Source organism: Sprattus sprattus (assembly GCF_963457725.1).
Source record: "Sprattus sprattus genome assembly, chromosome: 19".
Taxonomy (NCBI): domain Eukaryota; kingdom Metazoa; phylum Chordata; class Actinopteri; order Clupeiformes; family Clupeidae; genus Sprattus; species Sprattus sprattus.
Window position 1 is genome coordinate 9,675,047 of NC_137917.1, and position 14,212 is coordinate 9,689,258.

General features: G+C 44.9%; 1 protein-coding gene across 1 annotated transcript in view; it reads right to left on the reverse strand.

Moving 5' to 3' along the window:
* snap91a (synaptosome associated protein 91a) overlaps window positions 1-14,212 on the reverse strand; it is a gene marked incomplete at both ends in the record, with an annotated part of 48,962 nt that overhangs the window by 24,213 nt on the left and 10,537 nt on the right. The window contains 3 exons of the mRNA XM_080857391.1: window positions 1,376-1,478; window positions 2,062-2,137; window positions 6,738-6,880. Of these exons, the coding sequence (XP_080713517.1) occupies window positions 1,376-1,478; window positions 2,062-2,137; window positions 6,738-6,880 (322 nt within the window). The remainder of the gene's footprint in view (window positions 1-1,375; window positions 1,479-2,061; window positions 2,138-6,737; window positions 6,881-14,212) is intronic.

The window sequence follows — 14,212 nt, forward strand, 5'->3', positions numbered from 1 at the left end:
CACACACACACACACACACACACACACACACGCAAAAACACGCAGAAGCACACACATCATGTGATCATACAGAATCATGTATCTGTGCATAAAGTTATATCATGACTAGAGCTAGCTTTGCCAAGGATATTGTACCAACACATGTCTCAAAAGAGGCAGTTATTAACAGATCATGGTTTGGACACTGACTGCAAATGAGCAGACCATTGTTAGATCACTGAATAGACCATTGACAGTACATTTAAATGTTAGGAAAGGGATATGACTACCACTAGCAGTCCAGGTACAGAGAGAGTTGTTGCTAGGCGCCAGCCCACTACAGATTTCTTTCATGACAGAGACATTTCAATCCATCCCACTGTGATTATGTATTCTGTGCTGAGGCCGCCTGTCTGTGTCGAGGCCGTGGCTGTCTGGGCGACAGAGCTGGCGGTAACTGCAGAAGAGTAATGCTTATTCCAGTCCGCAATCCTAGCTGCTTGTTTGGCACAAGTGGGCACCTTTTCTCATGCTTTACATTGGCCTATCCCACAGGGACACATAGGAAGGGGCCAGAAATAATTGGCTCTATAGCACACACACACACACACACACACACACACACACACACACACACACACACACACACACACACAAACACACACACACACACACACACACACACACACACACACACACACACACACACACATTCACACTCCTGAAACCTGATACGGATGTAGTCCTTTGTGAAGATGGAGACTAACAATCTGGCATACACATTTAAGGTCACTAAGTCAGAGATGGGAGACACCTGTGCCACACAACACCCCTGTAAAATGACAGTCCAAAGCCGTCTCTCTTTTACATGATGTCTTCTTGTAGTGTGTGTGTGGGGGGGTGTTTAGAGCAGACAGAGCTAATACAGTTATTTAATAGGACAGATTTGTTCAGTGGTGGGTGTAGTCTATGCGTCTGTTTCTGTGTGATTTTTTACACACACTCTCGTCAGCTAGACATGGTCGTAGTCCTCTGCTAGGGTGGAGGTGTGCAGTTCATCTTTAGATGACATTTGAGGTCATCTAACTCTAACTCTAGAGGTGAAGGACCACGCACGGGTAACCAGTTTCATCACAGCAGCATGCTTCCTTGGTGTGCTGATTTCAGATTCAAAAGAAAAAGATGAGTCCCTGAAATCAACACAGCAGTGACACTTATCTAACACATCAAAAAGAAGAGTAGCCTGGTAACTTCATGGCCCAATCTTCACCTTTCACCACACGGGCTTCATGAGGACATTCAGACCTGGCATTGCCCCTCATCTCCTACGTTAAATCTGCAAACAAACTCACTCCACAGATGAGAGTCATGAAAGCGTGCATCTGTGAAACCATACCCTTTTTTCACTCTGACGAAGTCAAAAGCCATCTGTCTGTAAGCGAAGGCCTTCTCGTTCAGGTACCGGCTGTAGCGCCTGATAAACGTTGACATGTCGTACCCTGGAACAGAGCGAGATTGTTAGACGAGTCAGCGCTGTGCCTCGCTGCATGAAACACCCCAGACTCCCTTTGGGTCTGTCTGTCACACTCGCTGCTCAGAGGCTGGCTTTGACCTATAAGAGGTTGCTCGGGTAATGGAGGGTTATTTTCTTCTGCGTAGGGAATGTCACCATGGAGACCTGTTTTTGATGGCCATGAGAGCCAGGCTGTCTTAAGTGGGATTATGAGAAACAGTTCTAGTCAAAGCGACCCCCTCCTCTCACCGAGGTCTCGGGCATTATTCACAAAAACAGGCTTGAGGGGTTGACGGTTATTGTCAGCATTATTCACCCCGTAATTAGAAGTCCATTTCATTTCCTCACAGAGAAGGTCTGCTGTGAGCATTCTGCCAACGATAATGTGAAACTAAATAGATTTAAATTAAAACAACCCTTGTTGTGATTATTCACAGGAAGGTGAATGGTTTCCCACAGTTCATCACAGCAATGGACTATAACGTTCATACTGCTCCCTCAACCCCCCAGATGAGATCAAAATGAAAGAAAAAGATAAAAAACAAGCTCAGTCTGTCAAGACCACTCACCCTGTGATCCCGTCTTGTCCAGGAAGTTGCTGAGGTTGAAGAGGGTGTTTCTGGAGGCCAGCAATTGGACGAATTTCTGCCAGGGAGAAAGGACACATCAGAGAGCAGATACACCAAACACACTAGCCCATTTCAGCCTGAGGCCGTGAGGCAGCACCGTGAGGCAGCACACTTGTTCACAGGCGAGAAATACACATCAGAGCTTATTTGAGCTATGCTTGCATGTCAGTGTGTTACTGTCAGTGTGTTACTGTAAGCGACGTCCTGATAGATACTGATCATTTTTTTTGTGAAGAAATGTATATGTAACGTCCAATTTATATAATGTATCCAGTCAAGGCATAAAAACTGAGTCAGTCATACTTGATCTGCATGAATATGGAAACAAGTTAAATCATATGTATTGATCATATTTAATACAATGTGACATAATCATCAATACATTATTTCTCCCTAGTTCTCAGTCCAATATTGTTCAGCTGGTAATGTAAATACACATCTAACTGTGCAGCTAAATATCAAATTATTGTTTCTTAAACCAGTACATCACCCACATCTTATGAGTCACAACATAATCATCAATTCAGCAACATATTCATCCTGCCTACTCCTCCCTTCTGTCCTTCCCTGTGCTCCTCTGCAGTGCCTGCTCTGGGTGTGTGTGTGTGTGTGTGTGTGTGTGTGTGTGTGTGTGTGTGTGTGTGTGTGTGTGTGTGTGTGTGTGTGTGTGTGAGTCAAGGTAGGACGCTCTGTTAGACAATCCTCCAAGGTTCTAGCTGAGTCACTCAAGCGTGACTGGAGCGGCCGCCAACACACACATATTGCACCCTGCCGACACTTCAGCAGAACAAACATACACACACAAACACACACACACACGTACACACACACACGCACACAAAGACGGCAAGGCAAACTCAGAAATAATTGAAAACACAGTGTGATATCATCAGGCTGTAATTGTGCAGAGCCAAGATCAAAACGAACGGCGGTCGGGTGGGTGTGTACACACGCGCACAAGGGAGAGAGGGGACAGAGTCTGCTCATGGGAGAAATAATGACAAACACACACTTCTCAGCAGGAAAGCATATCCCAGTTGGAGTGGATATGTACATATGTGTCAGTGTAAATTTGTGCGTGTGGGTGTGGGTGTTTAAACAGAGAAATAATGATTTATTAACTCTTAGTTGGGTGAATTATGAAGCGATAAGCATGACCACAGCCATGTCTGCACTGATTTAGCCTGGACACAAGTGTCTGCCAAAAGAATGAATGTCATTTTACTGAGGGAAGAGAAAAGGGAAGAATGCCAGTTGTACTAAGCAACCAGCATACATTCTGATTCTTTACAGATAGCTATATTATAAAAAACGAACCTTCAACAGCTCAATGACAAGAGGTCTTGAGGAGAGAAAAAGGACAAAATAATTGGAGGAAAGGAAGAAGGCCATGAAAGGACAGCATGGAATTTAAAAATGGGGGAGACTTAACCACATATGGTGAATTATGGGCGGACCTGGCCGATATTCTGTTCACTATCCATGCTAAAACTTCACTTACTTAAAAGCACTCACTGCAGAGACTCAGGCTCTAATTTTGCCAATATGGCCGACCAATTTTGGCTTTAATTCTTCAGAACGTAAGTGCATGACACCATGCTGTCCATCTTTTTTAGTCATTGCTAAGATCTAACGTCCAAATGCCCTTCAGGATTATATATTCCTTTAACTGAGAGGAACCCGCGCTTAATTTAAGACTTGTGAAGTGTGAGTCCGCTGGGTGCTGAGTTGAGATGTAAGACAATGCCTGTGCTGTGGTCGGTGCCAAGCTTCTGCTGAAAGTTGGCCCTTGCCCATTGAAAGCAGCAAGGATGGCACCAAGCATGAACATTCAATTCAAAAATCACTTTGGCCACTGCTTTTCTCAGGAGAATATGCAGTCTCTCTCACACACACACACTCTCTTAGACACTCTCGTCCTCTCTCTCTCATTGCCTCACTCTTCCTGTCTCTCTCCCTCACACACACACACCATCTCATAGACTCTCTGTCTCTATATCTATCTATCTCTTTTGCTTTGCACACATGCTTTCTCTCTATCCCCGCTTCCACCACACACACACACACACACACACACACACACACACACACACACACACACACACACACACACACACACACACACATACACACACACACACACACACACACACACACATACACACACACACACACACACACACACACACACACACACACACACCACACATAAGTCTGCCATGGAAAAGTCAATAGCCCGTGTAATTTGATAAGGGAGAGGATGATGCCATTTTCTTTTCTTCTAACCTCATTCTTCATCTGTCACCTCTCTCTGCTGTTCATCAGTGCACTGCACCCTCTACTCCTCTACTGCAGCTAAACCCTATCCAGCTACAGAGACACAGACATTACCAATCTATCACCGCTCACAAACAGAGGACTGCTCTGCATGTTCGATAATTAGAGGTTTTCTACTGAAGACTTGTCGAAACAACATAAAATGTGCTTTGACAAAGTAGTTTTTTTTGCGTCGGAGAAATAAAAGGGGTGTTTGACGCATGTTAGACAACAATATGTGTCAAAAATAATCAGCTGGCTTTTGAGACAGCCTACGCTTTTAAAATCAATTGAAAAACACAAAAAATGCAGAAAATACCATAGTTACAAATAAAACCACGGGGTAGAAGAAGATTTCTACCTTCAGACCTGCATAAAGCTTCACATGAGTGCAGTCTACCTCCCACATTCAAATATCACCACCAGTCTTCTGATTTATGAACTAGTGAACTAGCACCATAGCTAGTGGTCTTTTGGCTGCTGATTTGCCACTGTAGCAACCACAGTTGAATACTATGTAATTTGCCACTGTAGCAACCACAGTTGAATACTATGGGAAAATTAAGGAAGTGGACTCTACCGTGATTAAATTGTGTTGGTGTGTTTTACAGTGAGGCTGATTCATTCAGTAGGTCAGTAGATCAACGACCGACATCCAGGTAAGGGATTTGATTGAAGATGGAACCCATACAGGTAACAGGTACGTCCTCCCTGTCTTTACAAATGGCTTTGGATACAACTGTTTGATGCAGAGTCTTACATTTCACCTCTTTAATTTAATTTCTTCTGAAATGACATCACCTACATTCAAAGTGCCACCCTTCTTAAGTCTCCCAGCAGACAAACTGTCTGTACCATAGGGATTGTGATTTCCATAGAGACCCAAAGAGGCAAGTGACGTGTCCTTTCATGAAGCGTATCCACACAACAGTGCATCTGCCACCACAGCTGTGTGTGTGTGTGTGCGTGCGTGCGTGCGTGCGTGCGTGCGTGCGTGCGTGCGTGCGTGCGTGCGTGCGTGGGTGCTTGTTTGTGTGTGTTTGTGTGTGTGTGTGTGTGTGCTGTGCCTGCTCTGTGCTCTTAAAACGAGACTGTCCTTTCTAATTCTATTACCACAGGCTCCAGCTCCCCATGAGCGCTTCAGCCGCAGGTCTGTGTGTCCTGGACTCCTTGTCCTCCTTCTCTGAGCAACAGGCACAAACATCTTTTTTCTTATCACTTTCTCTCATTCTTTCACCTTCTTTCTCCTCCCCCCATTGTCCACCATTAGTGCCAAAAAACAACACCGCTTTTACAGCAGCAGTGGAGTGACATTATAGAACGGCCTGACCGCTCAGTGTATCTTTGTTGTCCTAATAGTTCGGCAATTAGGACAAGAGCCACTGAATGAATGTGTGTGAGTGTGTGTGTGTGTGTGTGTGTGTGTGTGTGTGTGTGTGTGTGTGTGTGTCTGTCTGTGTGTGTGTCTGTGTGTGTGTGTGTGTTAAATGCAGACATGCTCATCTCCTCCCAGCTGAATACACTGGGAGCTGTAATTAGGTTTCGTTCATCTCCAGAAACGAAAGGCCTGGCTACATCCTGCATTCTAAATCCACCTGCCACTGCCGTATTGTTTCCTAAGCTTCCTCCCAGCCTAATCTACCAGCCTCAGCTTGGCCCAGCAGCAGGAGGAAGGAGCAGCAAGATCCAGGGGGGAATCCATAACCCAGCCAGGCAGGGGCTCAGGAGGCTATCTGCTCCTGTCGTGGCTATCAGGTGAGTTAGGGCAGGGAGAAAAGGGCCATCAATACAGACAGGTTTACAATGCACTAGCTGCTCTTATCTGTGATCCTAGGCCATGGCGACTCACTCTTCCCTGCCACACAGTCTGAGAATGCTAAACCTGAAACTGCCAGCAAACCCTCCTGATGATCCACGCACCAGATAACACTTCCCATTTTATCTTGGATGCTTACATCACACATTCCAGGAAAGAGCCGGTAAATTTCAACTTGCATCCTTAGAAGCTGAAACTTCTGTCTGAGCTGGCACTACAAATGGATCCCTCTTTGTTGTATGATGAGTTTGTTTAAGACAACATGCACCACCTTAGTGCATTTTATTGTACTGTATGCAGAAAAAATGATTTTCCTTGGCATAGTGCAGCTGTCTAAACAGCCCTTAAACACGACTGATACACACACTTAGTGTCCAACAGGAAGAATTGACAAATGCCATCTGTAATGCTGGCATATAAAATCTTAAAGCTGCATTGAGTAGACAGTGATGTGGTAACATTTCAGAATGTTCCAGCCTCCCACCTCGTTGCCATGGACCATCAGGTGATGTGTGGTTGCCAGGGCTTTGAAGACCACAACCCAGCTGGCGTTGCCGGCCCTCTCGAAGAGCGTGTCGGCCATCTGTGGGACGTTAACGGTGGAATCCTGTGTGGCCGCGACCAAATCTGTGAAGAAAAAAACCCATCCAGAATTAAGATCAGTTACCAGAGAAGACGATACCGTAACAATCTAGATGGGCTTCCAGTGAAAGTTTTACAGCTTATAACAAGCTATTTTCTCTCAAACATACTCTTTCTCCCTATCTCTCTCTACCCATTTGTCTCCCTTCCTCTCTTTCTCTCAGTTTCAGAAGTGTTTTTTTCCTTACCTAGTCTCACACAAATTCCCACTGTCCCATCCTCTCCTCACTCACAACCTCCCTCTCTCTTTCTCTAAGCCCCACACAGACATAACAGAGACCCAGCAGTGATCTTCGGTGCCACCCCAGTAACCAGAGTAACTGACAACACTCAAACTCAGACACTCAGACTACAGGCTCACCTCATTGAAAAAAATAGCATATAAATAATATAAGTATACTATAAGTACATAAACATAAACAAACCACCCTCTCCTCTTTCATCCTTGACCCCCCCCCCCCCCCCCCCCTTCCCCCCTCCCATCCTTCTGTAGTGTAAACCATAACAGGTGTTGTGTGTGAATCCTTGTCTCTCTATCTCTCCCAAAAGACCAACGGGAGTTTCCTCCAGCCCTGCTGCAGCTGTGAGCCGCTCTCGTTAGATCCTCATTTACACAAACACACATCTCACACAGGCTGTGTGCTGAGCTTGCTTACTGAGGGAAAGAAATCAAGGAGAGCGAGGAAGATGGGAAAGAGAAACACAGAGGGAGAGAGAGAAAGAAGAGACAGATATATGGCATGCTCATGCAGGTGGTGCAATGAGATTGTTAACCAAGAGAGAGAGAGAAAGAGAGAGTGTGAGAGAGAGAGAGAGAGAGAGAGACAGCGAAAGAGAAAGAGGGAAAATATGGAAATTAGATCTAAGATTCCTTACTTTTGAAAAGCGTAACACAACATTGACCCTGATCAGCAGCAATAACAAACCAAGTAAAAATATTCAGACCAGCTCTGAGCAATTTCCAGCAACTATCTCAACACATTTAGCTAATATTTATGAATGGTCTAAGATCTATGCAGTGCAAAAGCTCACTATCCAAAAAAGCTGTTTGATGAAACTGCAGTGAAAATTTGAATAAAACAAAACACTGTGTGGAAGTAAACACAGCAAGTCAAACCGCAGTGCAATAACACACCAGCACATCTCCATAACACCGCTGCCAAAAACCCAGGGTGTGCTGTGTGCCCAAAAGGCTTTGTCATTAGATTTATCACACAATGTCCTTTATCAAAAAGACTGTTCTGCACAATAGAATATATTGATTTGGGCAGAAAAATTGAATAAAAAAGAGGCAGAGACCGAGAATGGCTTATCAAATGAAAGACCCTTTTTCGAGAAAGACAAGACAAAAACAGACAGCAAAGTTATAATATTTTTCTGTTCAATGAGGCAAGTGTACAAGGTGGCAGACAAACATTGTTAGAAACCAGAGATGCAGTGTGTAATCACTGTGACAGAGGCAGGCTCAAGCCCAGCCTAAACGTCTCTCTGTGTTCCAATCCTGCACTAGAAACTTCATTGCATGAAAAAGAGTGTGGAGTATACCAATATACAGACTATGTGTCGACATTGAAACGGCTTCTCAGGTTTCCACAGTATGTCACAGTATAGGGATAGGGGGGAAGAATTGACAGATAGAAGGGGAGTGTCTCAACAGAAGCTGTTTGTCACTCAACATAAGATCATGTTCATGGTCTTCTACTGCATTTATCTTAACGTATTCATTGCCACAGTAATACTATCAATACTGTTTATACTGCATTTATCTTATTTTATACTGTATATATATCTAATGTATTTATATATTACCACTATGCATAGGTACATACTCTGCACTTTTATGCTTTTTTGCACTTCTGGTTAGATGCTAAACTGCATTTCGTTGTCTCAGTGTTGTACTCTGTGCAATGACAATACAATTGAATCTTATCTAATCAAATCTAATTCCGGATTCACTAAATCCAAATTTCACCTCAGAACTGGCAAACAAAAGTGCAAAGGTGGTTAATCAAAATTTTGCTATGTGGCACTTGTTAAAATGCTTGATAGTGCGAAAACAGAGAGACTGAGAAATATGGAGCTAGAAAAAGACAGAAAAAGAGAGTGGGAGAGAAAGATAAGGGGAGAGAGAGATAGACAGAGAGGGAGAGAGAAAGAGAGGGGGAGAGAACGAGAGATAAAGAGAAAGAGAGAAAGGGAGAGAACGAGAGATAGAGAGAGAGGGAGGGAGAGAGAGTTTTAATCCCTCTGGGTTGTATGAGTCAGCTCATTCCCTTAGCACATTCCCTCCCATCTCCAGACCAAAGCCTTCTCATTTCACAGCACATGGTCATTGCTCTGCTTTCTGCACACACACAACCACACACACACACACACACACACACACACACACACACACACACACACACACACACACACACACACACACTATGACTGTACTGCACAAACAATAATTGCAATAACAGTATGCAACCATGAGAGGAAGATTACTTCTCTGGTGAGAGCTTCCTATCAGAGACAAAGGCAGATTTACTCCCAGTGAGATCCCCAGTGGATAGCCTTGGCACACCAGCAGAGGGGAAACAGCACTGTCAACAGTCTAGACTCATACCCGAATAGTGTTTTAACACCACACCATTCCTCCTTATGCAGAAGCATAAGCACCACTGTAGCAGTTAAAGCCACTAGATTAGGACTGTTTTGTACACTACACCAGGCCTTCTGGTTTAGAATACATGCCTTAACCTGCTCCACGATATTCAACAGTACTGCACTTCAGAAAAAAAGACATGTGCATGTTTTTATAAAGCATAAATGTAGGCTTCGACTTTCAAATGTCACAATTTTGTCCTCTTGCAGTGGTCCTGATTAGCCTGGTGACACCAGCCTACGTATTTCCGCCTGAATTGATTTCAAGCTCATACTCAGTCTGGCCCAACCCCATTGACAATCGTCTCCAGAACTCAAAATTTTGCAGGACCAATCAGCGAACAGTTCAGAGCTGTGACGCAAAACTCGCCTTGGAGGAAAAGACACGAAAAGCTATCGGAAAAGTTGTCTCAACTCTCGAGAACATCAGAAAATTAAAAGGAGAACAAGAGTATTTTCTTGTAAGTTTTATGATTGGAAAGGACGTCGTAGCTCTTCTCCCAACTGGCTTTGGGAAGAGTTTAATCTACCGAATGCTTACTAAACGTTGCTGATTGGTTAAGGGAACTCCAATGATTTTAAACCTCAAGATAAGCACCCGCCCATCTCGGAAACCAAAATGCATTGGGTTGGCCCAGACTGAAAGACGGAATGAAATGGAGTCACAGGCTGGTAATGGCCAGGCTAGGTCCTGATGGCAGTACTACAGTGAATGTGTGGAATATCAGGTTCCCAGTCCCAAAGGGTGAGTCCCTCAGGGTCTGGTAGTAGGTTAATGGACCACCTCTTATGTTTCTGTAAAATATGTCTCCTGTCAAACTGAAATAAGACCTCAGTATTAGCCTACGCACTCGGAATAATGCCACTGATCTATGACAGAAATGAATTAGACCCAAAAGTGAGTGTGTGTGTGTGTGTGTGTGTGTGTGTATATCAATATCACATAGAGTATATCTAATGCTGTTATGATACTGGCAAGGAGGATTGTTTCAGTTGGTTAGACTGCAGTGCTGAGCCCCAGCCCACATTACATACACACACACACACACACACACACACACACACACACACAAAAGAGAATCCCCAGCTCACACCTACAATGACTCACACAGACACAGCCCAAGCACGCCCCACTAGTTACTTAATAATTCAGAGGAAACAAAACAGAGAGAGAGAAAGAGAGAGAGAAGAAAGGAGAGAGAGAGAAATAAAGAGGGACAGAGAGAGAGAGAAGAGAGAGTGTGTGAAAGAGATAGGCCGAGAGAGAGAGAGAGAGAGAGAGAGAGAGATAGAGAGAGAGTGATGGAGAGGTGGAATCAGAGGGGGATGTGAAATCTCACTGCTGTGTCACGAGTCTCACACTCAATAGTGCTCGTGAATCAAATTCACACAAACACACACACACACACACGCACACATGCACACGCACACATACATACACACACACACACACACACACGCACACATGCACACGCACACATACACACGTCCACGTGCACTCGGGCACATGCCATGCCACCCACTCATTTGCAAGTATTTGTGTTCTTCTTAAAGCATTTGTGTTTTCTTTCTTACACTCTTACAAACACACACAAATCACAAGTCTCACACTCAATAGTGCTCGTGAATCAAATTCACACACACACACACACAAGTACAGCCCAGAAAGCACCACACAGCACAGAAGAGAAAAGAGGAGGAGGAAGGGGTTCATGCTGTAGACATACCCACATGCATATACAGACTTGGAGATGTACACACACACACACACACACACACACACAAACATGCCCATGCACACACGCACACACACATACACGTTCACACGCACACGCTCTCACACAAATACACACCACGACACCCACTCATTCACAGACATTTGTGTTTTATCTCTCTTATCCTCTTACAAACACACACACAGACACAGACACAGTTACATATGCCATTCCCTCTGTCACACGCATGTGAACTCCATCTCTCTCTCACACACACACACACCACACACACACATGTGCTCACACACTGCTCTATTTTTAAGCATCTCCACCTGAGGCACAATCATAGGCAGGGGAAGAGGATAGCAGGGTATGACATCATCACACCCTTTCACACACACACACGCAGCAAGCAAGAGATGGATGGAGGGATGGGGGAGGGAGGGAGGGATGGAGTGAGAGCAGTGTATGAGAGAAGCGCCATAGGCAGAGATGACGGAGAAGACACACTGTGCTGAGAGCAGAGAATTCACTGAGCACAGAGGAGATCCAGTCCAGAAAAATAAACACACAACCTTCCATAATTCATCTGTAGTGATTGGCATTAAATATGAATAAGAAATGACAAACACTCTCCTTCAGAGGTAAAGGGGGATTGCAGGGGTATCTAGTCCATGTGGCTGGACTGCATGGCGGATCTCGGCTACCTTCACACATCACACTACTCCAAACACACTCACTCACACACACACGCATATAAACACACACATACACACACACACACACACACACTCACACACTCACACACACACACACACACACACACACACACACACACACACACACACACACTTCCCTGGCTGATAGTTTACTGCAGCAGAATCGTCTGTGGGACCACTGCCATCACAACATGCTGCCCCAGGCAACACACCCAGTACATGCTAAACACTCCATTTGATTCCTATTCAGAGCCACTTACGCTCATCAATACTCACAGCTGGGCTCACTGACACACTGCATACGGGCCAGCGCCCATACTAGCTTTAACACTGGGTCACTCCGCTGGTCTCATGGCATGAAGAGAAAGGAATGCTTGCACTACAGTTCCTCAGCACATCACTCTTTCTGCCTCTGCCTCTCTCTCTCTCTCTCTCTTTCTCTCTTTCACACACGCATACACACATTTCCGCAGACAGTATAGCCACTGATTCAGAGCGATATAAGTGTGTTTCTCTGGTAAGGACACTTAGTGTGTGTGTGTTTGTAAAGCATGGCAGTTGTCCAGTTCTCTGTCGATTAAACATCTGTACATCTGACTTGAAGCAGCTTTAATGGCAGCAGGCAAAGTGGTGACATCGAGCACAATCGGGTGTGTGTATACACGTATGTATGTCTTCCTGTCTCTCTCGCAGACACACGCTCACAGCATGTGCAGAAAGGCAGTGAAGAGGGCATTCACTCTTCTGCCCACTCTGAGACGAGCGTCGTTAGAGATGAGCTCCAGACGGTTTCCCTGGCAACCAGTCCCAGGGACAGAATTCTTTTCAGAGAAAAATAAATGAAATGGCTGATTACTGCTCTGCAGGTTTCTCTCATGTAGTGAAGGGTACCATCAGCAGAAGTAATTTTGTGTGTGTGTGTGTGTGTGTGTGTGTGTGTGTGTGTGTGTTGTGTGTGTGTGTGTGTGTGAGAGTGTGTGTGTGTGTGTGTGTGTGTGCATATTTTCATTAGTGTTTGAGTGTGTGTAAAGCTAGTGTGACTGAAGAAGCGCAGTAATGTTTGGTTTAGCTGGTCTCACTGGTCTGCTGGAGAACATAAGGATGAAAACACACCTGAACGCACAAATGCACAGGCACCTGAACACACACACGCACAAGCACCTAACACACACGCACAGGCATCTAACACACACACGCACAGGCACCTAACACACACACGCACAGGCACCTGAACACACACACGCACAGGCACCTGAACACACACAATCGCACAGGCACCTAAACATACACAAGCACAGGCACCTGAACACACAAACGCACAGGCACCTTACACACCAACGCACAGACACCTAACATACACATGCACAGGCACCTGGTCCTGATGGGGTGGGGGGGTGTGGAACAGATTATCATTTTATGAGTTAATATGCTAGGCCACTAACGTGATATCATTTCATACAAGCCTGTATTTTGAATGAGAGTCACTCATTTTTATGTCAACTGGGTGGGGGTGGGGTTATCCCTAAAATGTCCTTCTGTTCCAGGCCCAGGCATTATGCATGGTGGCCCTAAACACACACACCCACCCACCCACCCACACACACACACACACATGATGTGAAAGGAATCTGAGCGTTTCAGGGAATTACTTCCTGTCCAGACCAGTTTGAGTTTCTTCTTCTTGACCCTTGCTTTGTGAGACAAGCCTGACTGACTGTGATGGCTACCAGTCTAAATGTCATTGTTGTGTTACCATGGTACTATGCTATGAACAGAGAGCAACTGATTGTAGATCAGATCTGGCACACACAGGGCCCTTTTCTGGCGAATCCAGTGTGACATCTGGATGATTCATCAGACAAGCAAACTACAAACCAAACAGTTAAAAATAACATGGTTCTGCTGTTTGTCCATTTAGATGTATATTCGTGTTGGGTTGGCAGCTTGTAATTTCAGTAATCACCAAGATGATTACCGCAACTGCGAAGCTCATAAAGCGACTGCAGGGAGGATCTCGAGTTGTCAGCTATCTTCTCACAAGTCATTACACGTGACTTAAGCCTGTGGAGTTTAACAGCTTCCAAATCTCTCTACTTTCATGCCCTCTAGGTCTGTCCACCTCACTCACTCAATGCTGAGGCTTCAGCTGTATAGTATAGGTAAGGGGGGAATGTATGACCTGCCAGTAAGATTTCACTTTCAAATTCACGGCCTTCAACAGAGATAATCCTCCC